Source organism: Ammospiza caudacuta, chromosome 9, assembly GCF_027887145.1.
Source record: "Ammospiza caudacuta isolate bAmmCau1 chromosome 9, bAmmCau1.pri, whole genome shotgun sequence".
NCBI classification, from domain to species: domain Eukaryota; kingdom Metazoa; phylum Chordata; class Aves; order Passeriformes; family Passerellidae; genus Ammospiza; species Ammospiza caudacuta.
In genome coordinates this window covers 34,812,653-34,834,518 of record NC_080601.1, presented here as the reverse complement: position 1 = coordinate 34,834,518, position 21,866 = coordinate 34,812,653, and the positions used below count along the sequence as shown (strand labels likewise).

The window sequence follows — 21,866 nt, the reverse complement described above, 5'->3', positions numbered from 1 at the left end:
CTTCAATAAGATGACAACACAAATCCATGCTGGTTCTGCAGGGTCAGTGGAATGAAAGGACAGGATTTGGGGGTGAAAAAGAGTGGGACTACCTGAACAGACAACAGAAGCATCTTCATAGTGGGCGCAGTTGTGGATCCTCCACCCCGTGTGGTTGCAGCGCAGCAAGGACGCCTCATTTCCACTGCACCTCACGTTGTCCAGCACGATGTCACCCGAGCCCTGCCCGAAGTAGGCACTTCCCAGAGCTGCAATGGCCCTGCCACAGCCCAGCTGCCTGCACACAACCTGGGCGTCAGGGAGGTCCCAGAAGTCATCACACACTGTCCCCGACCGTCCCCGGTAGTAGATCTCAACACGACCTTCACACCGGTGCCTTCCATTCACCAGCTCGATGTAGGGAGCTTTGGGAGAGAGGCAAGGGCACAAAACAGTCAAGGAAATAGGCTGGGAGAGAGAGGATGGGCACAAACACTCAGGGAAATAGGCTGGAAGGGACTGGAAGGAGCATCTATTCTGCCTTCTTCCCCTGTTGTCCCTAGAAGGTGTTGCCCAGTCCACTATTAAGTGCCTGTGAGGACAGAGGTGATTTGTTCCTTTTTTATTCCTGTCTTCCAGTTCTCAAAATCAGCCACGTGTGTTTTATGCAAGATCCCTGCAGTAAACTTAGGCAGCAGGCTAAGCACAAGCGGTTTAAGCAAGGAAAGAAATTTTTGGGAGAGGATTAAGGACTGAGAGTCCACACATCACGAAATCCTACAGTTTATAAGAGTAACTTCTGTGGAAGAATTTCACCAAATGTCCTACAGACTGGATGATGATCTCAACAGGATTATAAATATTTCAATAGGAGTTCAGTGGCTTTATTTTTTATATAACAGTAAAATTTATTACATTTTGAAATAAATAAATAACCTATCCTGTATACAGGATAACCTATCCTGTGTGCAGCTGATTACTGCATTTATTCAGGTAAAGCCCATCTGCTTTTCAGTTTTATGTCTTGTTTAGACATTGTGGTATGACCAGCATGAAAATCCTGATTTTAGAGATCCAGTTTTGGTGAACAAGTTTGTTAAAAGCTTTACTATCAAATGTAAGCAAGCAAATAAATGTTTTAACTTTGGATTTGCAGTATTTACACTCTGGAAATCAAACCATGCAGCTGCACTTGTTATATTTTACGTTGCTGCCAAGTATATATTTACCTTATTGTTAAACACTAAGTCATCCAGAGCAAAACAAATTTCAAAAGTTAACACCTCCAGGATTTCTTCACTGCACCTAATTCTTTGCTGTTGATCCAGAAGTACAGTCAAGATGGTGACCAAACTAAATTGGCTCTGGTTTGTATGACTTTCAAAGGCCAAAGCTATAAAAGTGCCCCTTGACTTATATCTGACTTGTTCCTTCAAATATCTACTTGAGCACGCACATTTTTGAGCCCTACTCACAGGGTTTTTGAGAGGTGAAACAGCAAACCTGGCAAAAAGTCAGAGTGGGATTAGGAAATTAAGCCAACCTAAGCCAGTTTTATTTGCTTTCATTCAAGGGCTGTCATTGCTGTGAGAGCATAACCATCAGCTGGGGATGAAATTGGATAGCCTGGATCCTTCCTCACACTTCAAAGTTATCAAAAAGACAAAAGCCTGTGATTATACAAATACAGCAAATACTCTGCTCTGGGACACAGAGCAGCCAGAGTGAGATGAGTTATCACCGGAAAAGCAGGATACAGAGGGAGAGAATTGATGAGGTGAATGGTGGCAATATAAATTATCAACGAAGCTTAAATAACTCATTAGAAAAGTCATCAGCAATTATTCTAAGACATACAGAGAACTATTAACTCAAAGTCACCCAAACCACTCAGGAGATAGAAAGCAATCATGGAAGGAAAAATTCTATGATCATAAAAAAAGTTGAACTAAAAATATTTAATCTCTCATAGTTTTTAGATGTCCATCCTTTAACCACAGTGCTAGAGTGTGGAAACCTAGCTTCATGTTATATTTTGTTAAATTGTGCATAATACCAAGAAGAACCAACTGATACAAGCAATATTAAATAGATAGAATATGTGTGCACACGTATACTCTGGAATAAAAGACTCATGGAAAAAAGTAAAGAAATAAATTTTTCAATGATTTTTGGATCAGATTTCTGGAACTGGAAGAATACCTCATTCATGACATACTCACAGACACAATTCTTGCAGTGATACAAGGCACTAATACGAGTAGGAACCTGTGGCAGCAAAATGAACCCCACAAAATGGTTCAAATCATTTTTATCATCCACTCGGATGATTAGTTCACAATTTTAGTAGAACAAAACTCTGCTCTTTCATCCAATTCGCAACCTTTTGCCCAAACCAATACCAGCCTGAATTTAATTTCTGCTCTTGGAACCAACAGAGAGGACTCCAAGCAGTCTTTATAATTTTTTTAATCTGCCCTGGAACAAGTCTAAGTCTTTTACCTGTTTTGGCCTCCAGAACTGCTGGACCCAACAAGAGAAGCCATGTCAAAACCATGGGGGTACCCATCTCACCAGGTGGTGTTGGTAAAGAGGACCTCACAATATATACTCTATTTCTGAAGGGGAGTGGCTCTCCAGGTCTCTTTTTCTTCAGCAGAACAATAAAACAACCACAGCCCTCTAATCTGAAACAAACATGTGTTTGATCTGTTATTTAATATTTTGTAACTTCCTGGGTTTTGCAAAAAGACAATATCTCAAGAGTAACATTTTCCATTGCCTGGAAGGAAGTATTTATGCTACCATAGGTTTCACAATCATCTCATTGTACCAAAAAAAAAGAGAGCTCCTGTCCAAAGATACCTTTCAATTCTGGCTGATGCATCTCAGCATTTTTCTTTCATGAGGAGGTTCCTGGTCAGGTATTGGGTTGGTAGTGGAATCTTGAAACTTAAATGGATTTCTTGCAGCAAAATAGCAAGAGACCTTTGCCAACTGATGTTGCAGATCTTCTTGGGGAGCATAAATGTCCTAAAGCTTCAGCAGACTTTAGATAAAGTAAGATCAGACCTGGTGGTCCTGTTTAAGTATAACTGGGGGGTCTCTGAAGAACCTTGCAGCTGAAGTCAACAGCTCCAGCCCTAATACAAACAAATTATTTTTGGAGAACATTAAAGTACAAGCCAAAATTCCAGTCAAAATTCACTGACAGACAGATTGCAAGGAAATGTCTGAGAATCAGGGTCAACTGATAACTTTTCGTGCAAACACTGTGGAAAAAATCTGTGGATTTCGTGCATGGTGAAGGAAATTACATAGATTTAAACTAATTTTGTTCTAAAATATCATATGATCCTTTGAACCAACAAATTGGAGGAAAAAAATGTCCTGATTTCTTCAGATTAAGAAAATGTCTTAATATATTCCTTGTTTAATTTTACATAGTGACAAAAACAGCAGTATGATTCTTTGAAGAATGAATCCAAGGTTTTTCTACAATATGAAACGATGCTTAATTCTCATTCATAGCTCTTTTGCCAGAGTGGTTATTTTCCTCTATGTTTCTAACAATTTAACAAGAAAATCTGATGATCATCCTAAAACTGAAGAGTCAGAACACTGTTCTCCATCTCATCCCTACCTCCACAGCCATCATGACTCGCATGGAATTATCACCAGTTAAAATTGTTGCCACATATGAATTTATTGCCTCCAGGGACAGCCATCAAGCAGGAAGACCAAAGCCCAGGGGGAAAAGAGAATGATCTAAAACATCTTTCCACACAGGCCAATATCATTGGAATGGAAGAAGGAAGTGAAAAATATAAGAGGCCAAAGATAACTTTGGAAGCCTTGAAAATGAACATTCAGAATAGTAAATATGTTTCTTCTTTATCCAAACAACCACATTTGCACATGAATGAGGATGTGTACACACCACCTGGTATTCACTATTCATATTCTGGTTTTGACACCCTGACAAGAATGAGAAATCCAGTTTATTTGAATGGCCAATCAAACACTGCAAGCAGTGAAGCAAGAGTGAGTGATGGATCACAGTTCTTCTTCAAACCTTTGTAATAACTGAAAAAGGGGAAGGAGGAAGGGGAACACAAAAGGAATTCCCAGATGGTTCAAGTGTAAAAAAAAGTCTTAAGCTGCCCAGGTAAAAGATCAATATTGATTGTTTAATTGATTAGTTCTTCACTACCTTCCTCATAAACAAATTATTCATTTAAAAAATCTAGATATTCTGAGAGATCGTTATTATCAGACAATCTCTGCACAATGGAAATGGATAAATAATTTGTTTAATTAACCTTAGTTAGTGAAATACCATACAGTATTTAACCCTTCCCCCTGGCTAGATAAATCTCTCGCAGTAACACATTTTTGTTCTCAAGGTCTTTTTCTGGCAGCTTGAGGCATTTTCCAGCTCTGAATGAAGCTACACTGAGCTTTGAAAACACCTTTTCTTCTGCTGACAATTGTGAGGGCACTTTGCAAACACACTGGGTTTTTAAAGGTAAGACTGGAAACCAGTGAAGGGACAAACAAGATTAATCAGCTTTCACCCATGACTGTAGGAAAGTATCTACACTGGAATAAGGATAACCACAGCCTTCTCCACAAAGGAGTGATAGTCTGAATCCAGGCAGGAGGGTTTGTGGCAGAGAGATCCTTCCCCAATCACATGACCCTTTCCTCATCATCAAACCCAATTTTCTTGAATCCTGCCTTTCTATAATGCCTGTGGATCAAGGCAGATAACAAGATATGAGGAGGAGTCTGAAACATCTACCACCTGAGCAGTTTGGCAACACTTGCTGCGGCAATATTTAATATGAAAACCAGTGAACTTGGTAATTCTAACTTGTATTTTTATCCAGCCTTGGTATTTCTGCATCTGGGAGCCCTGGCACTGACATGCTATGTAAAACCTCAGCTCTGAACAGCACAGGGGTGCTGAGGATTGGAGACACCAGGATCTAGGCCTGAGGTCTTTCTGCTTCTCTGCGAAAATAATATTGAGAGAATAGGAGAAGGGTAAAAAAGTGCCTGCAAGATGGTGTGGTAGGAACACCACAGCAGCAGGAAGAAGGAGAATACAGGTCTGGGAAGAGCACAGGGGAAGGTCCTGTTCTAAAGAGTAGGAAAGCCCAGCTCCAGGAGCGTCCTTGTTGTGCTGAGCAGATGGCTGCATTCCTCTGAGCCCAGACCATCTCTGGTCCAGAGAACAGGTGAAGGCAGTTCAGCCTTCTGAGGTGCTCTGCCCTCCAAAGGTGGCTGCAGGCAGAGGGGGGAGGAAGACCCTCAATCCTTGTTCCTCAAGTGTGGAAAACCCCTCTCACTTTCTGTGTGCAGTGCCAGCCCCTATCTGTGTGATCCCTTCTTTACATCATGGAGAGGTGATGAGAGCCCTGCCTGGAGCCATGAGGAGAAGGCAGCTTGAAGGAACAAATGGTCCAGGCTGTGGGGCTGGCTCCTGTCAGAGCTGCCCTCATCCTCCTGGTCAGGTCAGGATGTCACCCACGAGCACAGCTCACCTTGCTCACACGTCACCACTTTGGCTCACCTTGCACATCCGACACTGCGCAGTTCCAAATGAACTTGCCTCTTTCACACCTGGCTGGAGAACAGGAACGTCTCAAGAAGGGCATTTCTCAATCAATACCAGTGACCTTTCCACCTGTATCAAGCAGCTTCTTCCAAGAAATCCTTCCTTTTTTATTGTTTTTTAATTTTGTTTTCACATGGGGTAGGAGAGAGATCACACTTCCTTATGGGAACTTATCTACCTTTTCTCCTTCCCACCCATTCCAGGTGTAGAAATGTGTGAGAGCAGGAGCTTGGCAAAGTCACTTTGTCAGAAGCCACATTCTCAAACCCAGCATTGTGTTAGCCATGAGTACACACATACAAGTGGGATGTTTGCAAGTACACAAAAAAAAAAATTGCTCAAAAAACCATTTTCTTTCCTGTTGTTTTTAATTACACATTTATGTAATGGGATTGTATTCATCCTCCATACACAATCATATAAATGGCTTACATTTATTCAGAGAAATATGGATTTGGGAAGAACCGATCTGCCCAAAGTCAGGAATGCTGTACAGCAATAATTCTTCATATGCAACCCCTGAGCATATTTGTTTATGGCTCATTAGTGAGATTTTTTTTACTGCAAAGAAATATTTTTCTTGTACTACTTCCCAGTGTATCTATGGTGCTACACAGGTGTCTCATCTATGTATCAGCAACGGCCAAATAAATCAGTTCTTGTTTCTCAAGTCACCTATTTCAGTCTTCTCAGACAGACATTCAATGAGGAGCTCTACAGAAAAGCTTTGAAATGTCCAGCACTGAAGGTGCTTATTTGGATGCTGGGATGAAAGAATCAATCCTTCTTTACACCTCAGGTTTTAAAAATCAGGCTGCTTTATAAATTCAGTTCATGGTAACATCAGGTGTAATCTTGATTCTCCAAACATGGCCTGGATGGTGGAATAGCCAAGTAAGAGCTACCCTTCACACTGATTGCAAACCCAAATAACAAAGTAGGTGGCTGGTGAAAGTGTCCTTCCACCTCCATGCCTGGAGCTGCCTCTCACAGTCTCTGGTATGGGATGCCCTCCTGCTGTTTCCTCTTCCAAAGAAATCCTCCCACTGTGAGAGCAGCAGCAACCAGCACCACGATGGTCACAGCCAGAGGAATGTGGAAGCTGGCAGCAGAGTCTGAGCTCAGGGTCTCCCCTTCTGCCTGGATGTCAGAGGCCAGCCCTGTGCATAAAAGAGTCGGAGAGAAACTTACTGTTTTGGTTTTTTCCCCTGAGCTGGTTAATTGCAAAGATAATTAGGCAAAGAGAATTTGAGTTAAAAAGCTCTAATCTGGATCTGATTGGAAAACTGCACATTATTTCACAAATTATTCTGTGGCCATGCAAAACAAGTAAAGATTGTGGCAAGAAATTAAAGAGAAACTGGGAGTCTGTAATGATTGCACGGAAAGACCTTAAGATGTTGCTTTCTGGTAGTGGAAACAGCAGCTACACGACACTGAGAAACAGCATTTCCAAGAGGACCTAGAGATTGATTGTAAATAAATAACAGACATGCAAATTAGGCACAGACAGCTTTGGAAAATTAATATAAATGAGATTAGTTACATCTCATCCCTCTTCCCAGAGAATTTAACCAATTGCCACTTGATGTGTGCAGAACAAAGAATGGATCTAAACTATCATAGAAAGATCTAAAAGAACTTGTAAATCTAAAAGAACTATTTTATTTAAATAAAAAATAATCATCCCCCATAAGAATTACAGCCAAATTGTAAATAAACCAGCAAAAGCACATTTCAGAGCTGGATTTCCTGTCTGAACTGAAACGCAAACAGACAGTAACACACAGAGTCTTACGTTATTCAAGATATTTAAACTTACCAATGTTCCTGCTCTCAGCGTGAGCTTCCCGAAGCTGCACGGGTCCAACAACAACATTCACTTGCTCGTGGGAAGAATCTGCATTCCTCCTGAACCTGCTCACACAGCCTTGGTAGCAGCGGGAGGAGTAGTCACGGTACCTGCACACCAGCAGCTCGCAGTGCAGGAACACCGATGGGAAGCGGTTCACGAACGAGAAGGCGTTAAACCCAAACCGAGCAATGTCGCTCCGTGGTGAGGGGTAGAGAGAGTAGGTAGAGTCACTAGCACACCTGGAAGGACATGGAATCAACAGATTAGCTATTAACTCACAGCTTCTCATGAGCAGAAGCACCATTACAGCTGCTCTTTGCGTTAAACCCAAACCAAGCGATGCCGCTGTGTGGCGAGGGGAAGAGAGCGTAGCTAGGGTTGCTAGCACACCTGGGAGGACATAAAATCAATATTAGGACATAAAATCAACATAAAATCAACAAGATTAGCTATTAGCTCACACCTTCTCAGGAGCAGAAGCACTATTACATCCTCTCTTTGCAATGAATTTCAAGGCTAAGTATAAAACCAGGAAGTAAAAGAGAAATCAAAAGGCTTAAAAAAAAGTGCTTTTAGAAAGAAGAGAAATTACTTAAATGTGCACAGCACAGAAATTTCATGACTTAACAAGTTCTGTGTAAACATGAATAGCTGAAAAATGGCTAGTGGTTCTGCTGGTTTCTGTGTTTCAGGTGAGAGCCTGTTCTGCATTTACAAACAGGATTAACTGTATGAAAAGAGACCCTTGAAAGTTGTTGCAGAAAGAGAAAGTTCTCCTTTCTTCTCTGGAAACATAAAACTAATTTTAATATACCTTTTTTTAAAATAAACATTCTCTTTAGTGTTTCAATGTACTTTGGTATAAATTCAGGCAAAGTGGTTTAGGTTTCTAGAATAGTAAGAAAAGGCTAAGGAATTTCTCTTCTTTTTGAGTAGACAGTTTTGTACTCCAGTTATGATGCTGTAAAACTCATGATGTACAGAAGTGCAGAGCCATGGACATCCTTCCCTTTCATATGTCTATTTAAGAAACAAAGTCAGACCTCAATTTCCTCACTGCCTCTTTGGGTGGACTCTCAGTGCTTGACTGCAACTTCTGAATGACATTTGGTCGCCATTCTGAATTTTAGTCAAGCTTTGCCAAAAAGTTGTTCTTAGAAGAACATTTGCCCTGAGAATTACAGACAATGTACACTGGTCCTAAATCACCTCATTTCACAAATTAAGTTCTTTTAGAACAACACATAGAAATGCTTTTAAAGTAATTTTTTACAAAGTTCTTACCCACTCTTGCTCAATTCATAGATCAGTGTTCTAAAATCACTAGAATTAGGTGATGCCACACAGGTGTCCACAAATACGGTCAGATTTTGGTCAGAACTGTGAAGAGAAGCTTGGAGGAACAAATTCTGGTTCATGTCAACATAGTATGGGAAGTCATGCACTGGCCACTGGAAAGATGAGGAGTTGTAGAACGTCAGGCTCACTTCGTATCTGCCATACTGGGTTTTGTTGACATCGATGATATCATCAGCAATGTACATGACCTGCACCCAGGTGTTCTGCAGCATTTTGCAGCTGATGTGGAAGTGAAGGTCCTTTTTCCTCTTGATGACTGCGCCAGGAGCAGGCACTTTAATCACGTTGGAGTAGGTGATTGTTTCGTTGTTGCCCTGTTTGACACATTAAATGAGTGTTGAATTTCCACATGGGGTCATGTTCACTGTGAGTATTATGAACTAATGTATGTGCCAGGTCCTGGTGGTCAGAAAGGACCTGTCACACTGAAAAATCCCAAGCACCCAGGATGGGATTTCTCACTTCAAGCTCCCCTCTGTTTTTGTTCTCTAGAACGTCATTCTGAAATAGGTACCGGGAAGGATGTAAGTACCCTGGGAAGGATAAGTATAAATATTTAACCAAATTCAGCCTCCAGAAACACATGCTCCTTTTCTGTGTTTTGCATGCCTGTGGCCTACAATACCCTTTGCAATCCATGACAATTTTCTAAATGTCCAATAAATTCCCGTGCCCAGAGCTGTCCCAAATATCTTGACACCAACCTGTCTACTTGTACCACAGTCACTGTATGAAATGTTGAATATAACCTCAGTTGATGTAATTTCTGGTGTACACTGAGGGTCTGCCAGGCTGATGTTCCCCACTGAGTAGCCCTGGGACTGGAGATAATGTCTGTCTACCGCTGCATACATGTAGGTTGGCAAGCACAGAAGGGCTAGGGGGAAAAAAATATATTAATTATTAGTGATTTTGGGTACTTGATAATGCTTTCATATTGGAAGTCCAACAAATGCAATCACTGCTGCCATTTAGAGAAGAGAATTCATAAGCCAAACCACTTGTTTTTACACTTGAGACTTAGATATGGGAAAGCAATAGGACAGTACTGGAACAGGTCACCCAGAGTAGTAGCTTTCAATATTTCATCCTTTGAATATTTCTAGACATTCAGCCAGACCAGTTCTTAATGGATTTGACCTGGTGTTGGCAGTAGCTCTGTTTTGAATAGACTTCAAAAGTCCCTTCTAATCAACATTTCTATGACTCTGTGAAAGTTTGTCCACAAAAATACATATGAATTATGATGTTGTACAAAGAATATGAGTTTAGAAAATAACAGAAAACATCTAAAGGCAAATAAATTGAATATTTTTAAGGAAAAAAAAGTAGTTATTTTCTGAAAGTGAGCAGTCACAAAACTCAAACAGGAATATCATCTATGTAAGATTCCTTCAACAACATTAACAAATACTTATTTAGTAAAAAAAAAACAGTGTACAAAAGCTTTTGAGCAAAGCAAGCATTATTAAGAGAACAGAATTACAAATAGAATGGAAATTTACTGGTGTTCCGGTCTGCTGGCAGGGACTGATACCAAGCCCTAAAACTTCCACTGGAATATTCGGAGTAAAATCTCACAGACATGAAGTTTGAAGATGAGGTGTATGTGAGATGAGAACTAGAACAAATTCTTCCAAGTAGAGGAGAAGATTTGGGTGGCCCATCATAGATCTCAATATAGTCATTCTGGCATCCACCTTGCAACCTGAGGAAGAAATGAGAATGTATTAAAAAATGCATTTGCTAAACTTTGAGGTTTAAATGCTGAACAAACAATATAATAAGATTCTGTGCTCGCACATTTCCCATGTATATATATCATTCACTTATAGGATGGGAAATGTGCCCAGGAACTGTGGATGCAGTTGAGATTTGGAATTTTTTTATTGCCCAAGCATAAAGTGGTTTACTTACTGAATGTTATCAAATGTGAGTGTAATGAGGAAATTGTTTGTTACATGTATTTGCCACAAACAATCTGCTTCATCTGAAGGGTTCAAAGAAGGACTCTGAAATGTTCCAGAGGACTTAAAAAGTGTATCACCACAAATAATTTTTTGACCTGAAAAAGGAAAGAAAAGGAAAAGAAATTTAGGGATAGAAGTGATTAATTTAGATTTCCTTTGGATCAAATAAAAATATGTTCTATATACAGAAATCGTGGAAACACAAGGTTAAATCTCAAAAGAAACATAATGATTGTGCTCCTCTCAGTTAGGCTACAAGAGTGATGAACTCTTCAGAGAATTATGACCTGTGCTCGCAGTTATTAACTCTGTGGGCTTCAGGCACATGGGTATGAAATAAAGTAAAAGGTTGTCACCTAAATGCCATAAAATCAGAGAATGAACAAAAGAAAATCTCACATGTAATCAGCACACCATGAAATCCACCCCCAGCCATGGAATCACTCAAACACAAAAGACTAGTGTATAGCATATAACGAATTAAAAACAAAAAATTAAAACCAAAACATACTCCCCAACACACACCCGTATCCCCAGCCAAGAGGGGACACTTCCTGAAAGAGTCCCAGCATGCAGGCAGTCAAACCAGTGGTACCTGAGCACACAACACCAGCATCTTCACTGTGGCCACAGTTGTGGACGCCCCAACCATGGTGGCTGCACTGGAAGATGGATGATTCTGATCCCATGCAGTTCACATCGTCCAGGTAGATGCTGCCATTGCCTTGTCCAAAGGAGGCCCCTGATGTTGCAGAAACAGCATCTCCACATCCCAGCTGCCTGCACACCACCTGGGCATCTCTCAGGTCCCAGCCATCGTCACAGACAGTGCCCCGGCCCCCAGAGTGGGAAATCTCCACGCGACCCTCACAGCGGTTCCTGCCGTTCACCAGGCTGATGGTGGTGGCACCTGGGAAAGAAGGATATACAGATACTCTAGCACAAAGGCAACTCTTCTTGCCAGGGTGATGCCTTTCTCAATCTAGAAATGAAATAACAAAGCTTTGGGGATAATTTTTGTACAGGAAGTAATATAAAACAGGATCTTCATTGGAGGCCTGCAGGACAGATACGGAAACATATCCACAAAAGTCACAAAATATCCACAAGTGGTGATGAAACTCCCCCCCAGTCCAAGTCCCATCAAAGTCCTCTCTGCCTTCAAAGGGGACTGTACTTTGTTGATGAAATGTGTCTGAAGAGCCATCTTTTGGCATTTTCAGCCAGGAAGAACCAAGATAGCATAGGGATCCTGGAATGAGTTTTGACTTCTTGACTAGGAACATGCTGGTGCGATGTTACAATAAAAACCTACAAAGCTACAAATGTGTTTGAAAAGGATACAGAGAATATATAAAGGAAAAAAAGATAGTAACCAAGATGGCGTCAAGGCCTTGGATACACTCCATGAGTTTCAGGCCACCACAACACCCAGTCTTGGCTGTCATAAACTGCTTTTCCTGGCTTCTCCTGTCCCCAGAGAAAACTAAACACCAACCTCTGAGGCACTAATTCTTTCTGCAAAAACCTGCAGTCAGAAATCCCAGGAGAAATTCAGACCCACAGTAGGAACAGGGAAGGTGATGCTGGGAGCGGTTGTGCCTGTGCATGTGGCAGCTGTAGGGGAGGAAAGAAAGAGGGGAGGCCTGCTGGATGAAGGTGTGTGCTTGACTTTCTCCCTGTGCTGGGCACGTTGTTGCCAGCTTGGCACATGGGCAGTGGAGAAACCTGGGGTGTCAGCAGGATGGTTTCTCAGGGTGGGACCAAACAAAACCATGACCCTGCCCTCATCCCCAACAAATCATCTAAATCCAAATAACTCAGACCACTCTCTGAAAAAGTCAAGAATGCTGGCAGTCAAACCAGTGGTACCTGAGCACACAACACCAGCATCTTCACTGTGGCCACAGTTGTGGACACCCCAGCCATTGTGTCTGCACTGGAAGATGGATGACTCCCAGCCTGCACAGTTCACATCGTCCAGGTAGATGCTGCCATTGCCTTGTCCAAAGGAGGCCCCTGATGTTGCAGAAACAGCATCTCCACATCCCAGCTGCCTGCACACCACCTGGGCATCGCTCAGGTCCCAGCCATCATCACAGACAGTGCCCCGGCCCCCAGAGTGGGAAATCTCCACACGACCCTCGCAGCGGCTCCCGCCGTTCACCAGGCTGATGGTGGCACCTGGGAGAGAAGGAGGTGTGGAAAACTTGGGAAGAGATGTTAGCACAAAGGCATTTTCTCTTGCCACAGAGAGAAATCACTCTACGAATTTCAGGCTACCACAACTATCAATCTTTGCTGCGTTAAACTGCTTTTCCTGCCCTCTCCTCTCCTATAGAGAAAACAGGACATCAAACTCTGAGGAACTACTTGTTTCTGTAAAAAGCACCAGCTAGAAAAACCAGGAGAAAATCAGACTCACCTGAGGGAATGGAGATGGGGCTCTCTGTAGTTATTCTTGCAGCATCTGTTGGGGAGGAAAGGAAAGAAAGAGGCAGGTGAGGCCTGTTGGATGGAGATCCATGTTTGCCTTTCTCCCAGTGCTGGGCACGTTGCTGCCAGCTTCGCACATGGGCAATGGAGAGCCTGGGGATGTCAGCAGAATGGTCTCTCAAGGAGGGACCAACCAAAAACATAATCCCCATCACACACCCATATCCAGCCAGGAGGAGACACTGCCTGAAAGAGTCCCAGCCTGCAGGCATCCATACCAGTGGTACCTGAGCACACAACACCAGCATCTTCACTGTGGCCACAATTGTGGATGCCCAAGCCACTGTGGCTGCACTTTAAGGTGGGTGATTCTGATACGATGCAGCTCTCAGTCTCAGCTGTATTCTGCTGTGCTTTTTCCAGGCTCTGCTCTCCCTTAGAGGAGACTAAGCCCCAACCACTCAGGCACTAATTGTTTCTGCAGAAAGCACGAGCCAGAAAGCGCAGGAGAAATTCAGACCCACCTGAAGAATTAGAGATGAAGGGGTTGTCTGTAGTTATGTTAGCAGCATCTGTAGGGGAGGAAAAGAAAGAGGCAGGTAAGGCCTGTTGGATGAGGATCCAGGCCTGCCTTTCTCCCAGTACTGGGCCCATTGCTGCCAGCTTGGCACATGGGCCATGGAGAGCCTGGGAGTGTCACCAGAATGGTCTCTCATGGTGGGATCAACCAAAAACATGACCCTGCCCTCATCCCCAACAAATCATCTAATTCCATTTAACTCAGACCAGCCTCTGAAAAATTCATGGTATGCAAGCAGTGAAACCAGTGGTACCTGAGCACACAACACCAGCATCTTCATTGTGGCCACAATTGTGGATGCCCCAGCCGTTGTGTCTGCACTGGAAGATGGATGACTCCCAGCCTGCACAGTTCACATCGTCCAGGTAGATGCTGCCATTGCCTTGTCCAAAGGAGGCCCCTGATGTTGCAGAAACAGCATCTCCACATCCCAGCTGCCTGCACACCACCTGGGCATCGCTCAGGTCCCAGCCATCGTCACAGACAGTGCCCCGGCCCCCAGAGTGGGAAATCTCCACACGACCCTCGCAGCGGCTCCCGCCGTTCACCAGGCTGATGGTGGCACCTGGGAGAGAAGGAGGTGTGGAAAACGTGGGAAGAGGTTTTAGCACAAAGGCATTTTCTCTTGCCACAGAGAAATCACTCTATGAATTTCAGGTCACCACAACTCCCAGTCTCAGCTGTATTATACTGCTTTTCCTGGCTTCTCCTCTCTTATGGAGAAAAGCAGACATCAAACTCTGAGGCACTAATTGTTTCTGCAAGAAGCAATGGCCAGAAAAAACAGGAGAAATTCAGACCCACCTGAAGGAACGGAGATGGGGCTGAATGTAGTTGTGCTTGTGGCAGCTGTAGGGGAGGAAAGGAAAGAAGGTGGTGAGGCCTGTTGGATGGAGATCCATGTTTGCCTTTCTCCCAGTGCTGGGCCCATTGCTGCCAGCTTGGCACACGGGCCATGGAGAGCCTGGGAGTGTCACCAGAATGGTCTCTCATGGTGGGATCAACCAAAACCATGACCCTGCCATCATCCCCAACAAATCATCTAATTCCAGCTAACTCAGACCAGCCTCTGAAAAATTCATAGTATGCAAGCAGTGAAACCAGTGGTACCTGAGCACACAACACCAGCATCTTCATTGTGGCCACAATTGTGGATGCCCCAGCCGTTGTGTCTGCACTGGAAGATGGATGACTCCCAGCCTGCACAGTTCACATCGTCCAGGTAGATGCTGCCATTGCCTTGTCCAAAGGAGGCCCCTGATGTTGCAGAAACAGCATCTCCACATCCCAGCTGCCTGCACACCACCTGGGCATCGCTCAGGTCCCAGCCATCGTCACAGACAGTGCCCCGGCCCCCAGAGTGGGAAATCTCCACACGACCCTCGCAGCGGCTCCCGCCGTTCACCAGGCTGATGGTGGCACCTGGGAGAGAAGGAGGTGTGGAAAACGTGGGAAGAGATGTTAGCACAAAGGCATTTTCTCTTGCCACAGAGAAATCACTCTATGAATTTCAGGTCACCACAACTCCCAGTCTCAGCTGTATTATACTGCTTTTCCTGGCTTCTCCTCTCTTATGGAGAAAAGCAGACATCAAACCCTGAGGAACTACTTGATTCTGTAGAAAGCACCAGCCAGAAAAACCAGGAGAAATTCAGACCCACCTGAAGGAACGGAGATGGGGCTGAATGTGGTTGTGCTTGTGGCAGCTGTAGGGGAGGAAAAGAAAGAAGGAGGTGAGGCCTGTTGGATGAGGATCCACGCCTGCCTTTCTCCCAGTGCTGGGCATGTTGCTGGCAGCTTGGCACACGGGCAATGGAGAGCCCGGGGCTGTACGCGAAACAGTCCCCATGGTGGGATGCACCAAAAACACAATCCCACACCTAACCCCAGCCATGAAAGGTCACTTTCTGAATGAGTCCAAGCATGCAGGCAGTCAAACCAGTGGTACCTGAACACACAACACCAGCATCTTCACTGTGGCCACAGTTGTGGACTCCCCAGCCATTGTGTCTGCACTGGAAGATGGATGACTCCCAGCCTGCACAGTTCACATCGTCCAGGTAGATGCTGCCATTGCCTTGTCCAAAGGAGGCCCCTGATGTTGCAGAAACAGCATCTCCACATCCCAGCTGCCTGCACACCACCTGGGCATCGCTCAGGTCCCAGCCATCGTCACAGACAGTGCCCCGGCCCCCAGAGTGGGAAATCTCCACACGACCCTCGCAGCGGCTCCCGCCGTTCACCAGGCTGATGGTGGCACCTGGGAGAGAAGGAGGTGTGGAAAACATGGGAAGAGGTTTTAGAACAAAGGCATTTTCTCTTGCCACAGAGAAATCACTCTATGAATTTCAGGTCACCACAACTCCCAATCTCAGCTGTATTATACTGCTTTTCCTGGCTTCTCCTCTCTTATGGAGAAAAGCAGACATCAAACTCTGAGGCACTAATTGTTTCTGCAAGAAGCAATGGCCAGAAAAACCAGGAGAAATTCAGACCCACCTGAAGGAACGGAGATGGGGCTGAATGTAGTTGTGCTTGTGGCAGCTGTAGGGGAGGAAAGGAAAGAAGGTGGTGAGGCCTGTTGGATGGAGATCCATGTTTGCCTTTCTCCCAGTGCTGGGCCCATTGCTGCCAGCTTGGCACACGGGCCATGGAGAGCCTGGGAGTGTCACCAGAATGGTCTCTCATGGTGGGATCAACCAAAAACATGACCCTGCCATCATCCCCAACAAATCATCTAATTCCAGCTAACTCAGACCAGCCTCTGAAAAATTCATAGTATGCAAGCAGTGAAACCAGTGGTACCTGAGCACACAACACCAGCATCTTCATTGTGGCCACAATTGTGGACGCCCCAACCATGGTGGCTGCACTGGAAGATGGATGACTCCCAGCCTGCACAGTTCACATCGTCCAGGTAGATGCTGCCATTGCCTTGTCCAAAGGAGGCCCCTGATGTTGCAGAAACAGCATCTCCACATCCCAGCTGCCTGCACACCACCTGGGCATCGCTCAGGTCCCAGCCATCGTCACAGACAGTGCCCCGGCCCCCAGAGTGGGAAATCTCCACACGACCCTCGCAGCGGCTCCCGCCGTTCACCAGGCTGATGGTGGCACCTGGGAAAGAAGGAGGCGTGGAAAACGTGGGAAGATGTTAGCAAAAAGGCATTTTCTCATGCCACAGAGAGAAATCACTCTGTGAATTTCAGGCCACCACAACTCCCAATCTCAGCTGTATTACACTGCTTTTCCTGCCCTCTCCTCTCCTATAGAGAAAACCGGACATCAAACTCTGAGGAACTACTTGTTTCTGTAAAAAGCACCAGCTAGAAAAACCAGGAGAAATTCAGACTCACCTGAGGGAATGGAGATGGGGCTCTCTGTAGTTATTCTTGCAGCATCTGTTGGGGAGGAAAGGAAAGAAAGAGGCAGGTGAGGCCTGTTGGATGGAGATCCATGTTTGCCGTTCTCCCAGTGCTGGGCACGTTGCTGCCAGCTTCGCACATGGGCAATGGAGAGCCTGGGGATGTCAGCAGAATGGTCTCTCAAGGAGGGACCAACCAAAAACATAATCCCCATCACACACCCATATCCAGCCAGGAGGAGACACTGCCTGAAAGAGTCCCAGCCTGCAGGCATCCATACCAGTGGTACCTGAGCACACAACACCAGCATCTTCACTGTGGCCACAATTGTGGATGCCCAAGCCACTGTGGCTGCACTTTAAGGTGGGTGATTCTGATACGATGCAGCTCTCAGTCTCAGCTGTATTCTGCTGTGCTTTTTCCAGGCACTGCTCTCCCTTAGAGGAGACTAAGCCCCAACCACTCAGGCACTAATTGTTTCTGCAGAAAGCACGAGCCAGAAAGCGCAGGAGAAATTCAGACCCACCTGAAGAATTAGAGATGAAGGGGTTGTCTGTAGTTATGTTGGCAGCATCTGTAGGGGAGGAAAAGAAAGAGGCAGGTAAGGCCTGTTGGATGAGGATCCAGGCCTGCCTTTCTCCCAGTGCTGGGCCCATTGCTGCCAGCTTGGCACATGGGCCATGGAGAGCCTGGGAGTGTCACCAGAATGGTCTCTCATGGTGGGATCAACCAAAAACATGACCCTGCCCTCATCCCCAACAAATCATCTAATTCCAGCTAACTCAGACCAGCCTCTGAAAAATTCATAGTATGCAAGCAGTGAAACCAGTGGTACCTGAGCACACAACACCAGCATCTTCATTGTGGCCACAGTTGTGGATGCCCCAGCCGTTGTGTCTGCACCGGAAGATGGATGACTCCCAGCCTGCACAGTTCACATCGTCCAGGTAGATGCTGCCATTGCCTTGTCCAAAGGAGGCCCCTGATGTTGCAGAAACAGCATCTCCACATCCCAGCTGCCTGCACACCACCTGGGCATCGCTCAGGTCCCAGCCATCGTCACAGACAGTGCCCCGGCCCCCAGAGTGGGAAATCTCCACACGACCCTCGCAGCGGCTCCCGCCGTTCACCAGGCTGATGGTGGCACCTGGGAGAGAAGGAGGTGTGGAAAACTTGGGAAGAGATGTTAGCACAAAGGCATTTTCTCTTGCCACAGAGAAATCACTCTATGAATTTCAGGTCACCACAACTCCCAGTCTCAGCTGTATTATACTGCTTTTCCTGGCTTCTCCTCTCTTATGGAGAAAAGCAGACACCAAACTCTGAGGAACTACTTGATTCTGTAGAAAGCACCAGCCTGAAAAACCAGGAGAAATTCAGACCCACCTGAAGGAACGGAGATGGGGCTGAATGTGGTTGTGCTTGTGGCAGCTGTAGGGGAGGAAAAGAAAGAAGGAGGTGAGGCCTGTTGGATGAGGATCCACGCCTGCCTTTCTCCCAGTGCCGGGCACGTTGCTGGCAGCTTGGCACATGGGCAATGGAGAGCCCGGGGCTGTACGCGAAACAGTCCCCATGGTGGGATGCACCAAAAACACAATCCCACACCTAACCCCAGCCATGAAAGGTCACTTTCTGAATGAGTCCAAGCATGCAGGCAGTCAAACCAGTGGTACCTGAGCACACAACACCAGCATCTTCATTGTGGCCACAATTGTGGACACCCCAGCCATTGTGTCTGCACTGGAAGATGGATGACTCCCAGCCTGCACAGTTCACATCGTCCAGGTAGATGCTGCCATTGCCTTGTCCAAAGGAGGCCCCTGATGTTGCAGAAACAGCATCTCCACATCCCAGCTGCCTGCACACCACCTGGGCATCGCTCAGGTCCCAGCCATCGTCACAGACAGTGCCCCGGCCCCCAGAGTGGGAAATCTCCACACGACCCTCGCAGCGGCTCCCGCCGTTCACCAGGCTGATGGTGGCACCTGGGAGAGAAGGAGGTGTGGAAAACTTGGGAAGAGGTTTTAGCACAAAGGCATTTTCTCTTGCCACAGAGAAATCACTCTATGAATTTCAGGTCACCACAACTCCCAGTCTCAGCTGTATTATACTGCTTTTCCTGGCTTCTCCTCTCTTATGGAGAAAAGCAGACATCAAACTCTGAGGCACTAATTGTTTCTGCAAGAAGCAATGGCCAGAAAAACCAGGAGAAATTCAGACCCACCTGAAGGAACGGAGATGGGGCTGAATGTAGTTGTGCTTGTGGCAGCTGTAGGGGAGGAAAGGAAAGAAGGTGGTGAGGCCTGTTGGATGGAGATCCATGTTTGCCTTTCTCCCAGTGCTGGGCCCATTGCTGCCAGCTTGGCACACGGGCCATGGAGAGCCTGGGAGTGTCACCAGAATGGTCTCTCATGGTGGGATCAACCAAAAACATGACCCTGCCATCATCCCCAACAAATCATCTAATTCCAGCTAACTCAGACCAGCCTCTGAAAAATTCATAGTATGCAAGCAGTGAAACCAGTGGTACCTGAGCACACAACACCAGCATCTTCATTGTGGCCACAATTGTGGACGCCCCAGCCGTTGTGTCTGCACTGGAAGATGGATGACTCCCAGCCTGCACAGTTCACATCGTCCAGGTAGATGCTGCCATTGCCTTGTCCAAAGGAGGCCCCTGATGTTGCAGAAACAGCATCTCCACATCCCAGCTGCCTGCACACCACCTGGGCATCGCTCAGGTCCCAGCCATCGTCACAGACAGTGCCCCGGCCCCCAGAGTGGGAAATCTCCACACGACCCTCGCAGCGGCTCCCGCCGTTCACCAGGCTGATGGTGGCACCTGGGAGAGAAGGAGGTGTGGAAAACGTGGGAAGAGGTTTTAGCACAAAGGCATTTTCTCTTGCCACAGAGAAATCACTCTGAATTTCAGGTCACCACAACTCCCGGTCTCAGCTGTATTATACTGCTTTTCCTGGCTTCTCCTTTCTTATGGAGAAAAGCAGACATCAAACTCTGAGGAACTACTTGATTCTGTAGAAAGCACCAGCCAGAAAAACCAGGAGAAATTCAGACCCACCTGAAGGAACGGAGATGGGGCTGAATGTGGTTGTGCTTGTGGCAGCTGTAGGGGAGGAAAAGAAAGAAGGAGGTGAGGCCTGTTGGATGAGGATCCACGCCTGCCTTTCTCCCAGTGCCGGGCACGTTGCTGGCAGCTTGGCACATGGGCAATGGAGAGCCCGGGGCTGTACGCGAAACAGTCCCCATGGTGGGATGCACCAAAAACACAATCCCACACCTAACCCCAGCCATGAAAGGTCACTTTCTGAATGAGTCCAAGCATGCAGGCAGTCAAACCAGTGGTACCTGAGCACACAACACCAGCATCTTCATTGTGGCCACAATTGTGGACACCCCAGCCATTGTGTCTGCACTGGAAGATGGATGACTCCCAGCCTGCACAGTTCACATCGTCCAGGTAGATGCTGCCACTGCCTTGTCCAAAGGAGGCCCCTGATGTTGCAGAAACAGCATCTCCACATCCCAGCTGCCTGCACACCACCTGGGCATCGCTCAGGTCCCAGCCATCGTCACAGACAGTGCCCCGGCCCCCAGAGTGGGAAATCTCCACACGACCCTCGCAGCGGCTCCCGCCGTTCACCAGGCTGATGGTGGCACCTGGGAAAGAAGGAGGCGTGGAAAACGTGGGAAGATGTTAGCAAAAAGGCATTTTCTCATGCCACAGAGAGAAATCACTCTGTGAATTTCAGGCCACCACAACTCCCAATCTCAGCTGTATTACACTGCTTTTCCTGCCCTCTCCTCTCCTATAGAGAAAACCGGACATCAAACTCTGAGGAACTACTTGTTTCTGTAAAAAGCACCAGCTAGAAAAACCAGGAGAAATTCAGACTCACCTGAGGGAATGGAGATGGGGCTCTCTGTAGTTATTCTTGCAGCATCTGTTGGGGAGGAAAGGAAAGAAAGAGGCAGGTGAGGCCTGTTGGATGGAGATCCATGTTTGCCGTTCTCCCAGTGCTGGGCACGTTGCTGCCAGCTTCGCACATGGGCAATGGAGAGCCTGGGGATGTCAGCAGAATGGTCTCTCAAGGAGGGACCAACCAAAAACATAATCCCCATCACACACCCATATCCAGCCAGGAGGAGACACTGCCTGAAAGAGTCCCAGCCTGCAGGCATCCATACCAGTGGTACCTGAGCACACAACACCAGCATCTTCACTGTGGCCACAATTGTGGATGCCCAAGCCACTGTGGCTGCACTTTAAGGTGGGTGATTCTGATACGATGCAGCTCTCAGTCTCAGCTGTATTCTGCTGTGCTTTTTCCAGGCACTGCTCTCCCTTAGAGGAGACTAAGCCCCAACCACTCAGGCACTAATTGTTTCTGCAGAAAGCACGAGCCAGAAAGCGCAGGAGAAATTCAGACCCACCTGAAGAATTAGAGATGAAGGGGTTGTCTGTAGTTATGTTGGCAGCATCTGTAGGGGAGGAAAAGAAAGAGGCAGGTAAGGCCTGTTGGATGAGGATCCAGGCCTGCCTTTCTCCCAGTGCTGGGCCCATTGCTGCCAGCTTGGCACATGGGCCATGGAGAGCCTGGGAGTGTCACCAGAATGGTCTCTCATGGTGGGATCAACCAAAAACATGACCCTGCCCTCATCCCCAACAAATCATCTAATT

The 21,866-nt window shown here is 46.2% G+C and overlaps 1 protein-coding gene across 1 annotated transcript in view; it reads right to left on the bottom strand.

Moving 5' to 3' along the window:
- Nucleotides 1–21,866, bottom strand: part of DMBT1 (deleted in malignant brain tumors 1) — a 58,385-nt gene that overhangs the window by 18,109 nt on the left and 18,410 nt on the right. Inside the window, 12 exon segments of the mRNA XM_058810989.1 lie at nt 93–404; nt 11,373–11,720; nt 12,650–13,014; nt 14,025–14,411; nt 14,882–15,303; nt 15,734–16,074; nt 16,602–16,952; nt 17,159–17,203; nt 18,003–18,301; nt 18,816–19,152; nt 19,689–20,066; nt 20,525–20,924. Of these exon segments, the coding sequence (XP_058666972.1) occupies nt 93–404; nt 11,373–11,720; nt 12,650–13,014; nt 14,025–14,411; nt 14,882–15,303; nt 15,734–16,074; nt 16,602–16,952; nt 17,159–17,203; nt 18,003–18,301; nt 18,816–19,152; nt 19,689–20,066; nt 20,525–20,924 (3,985 nt within the window).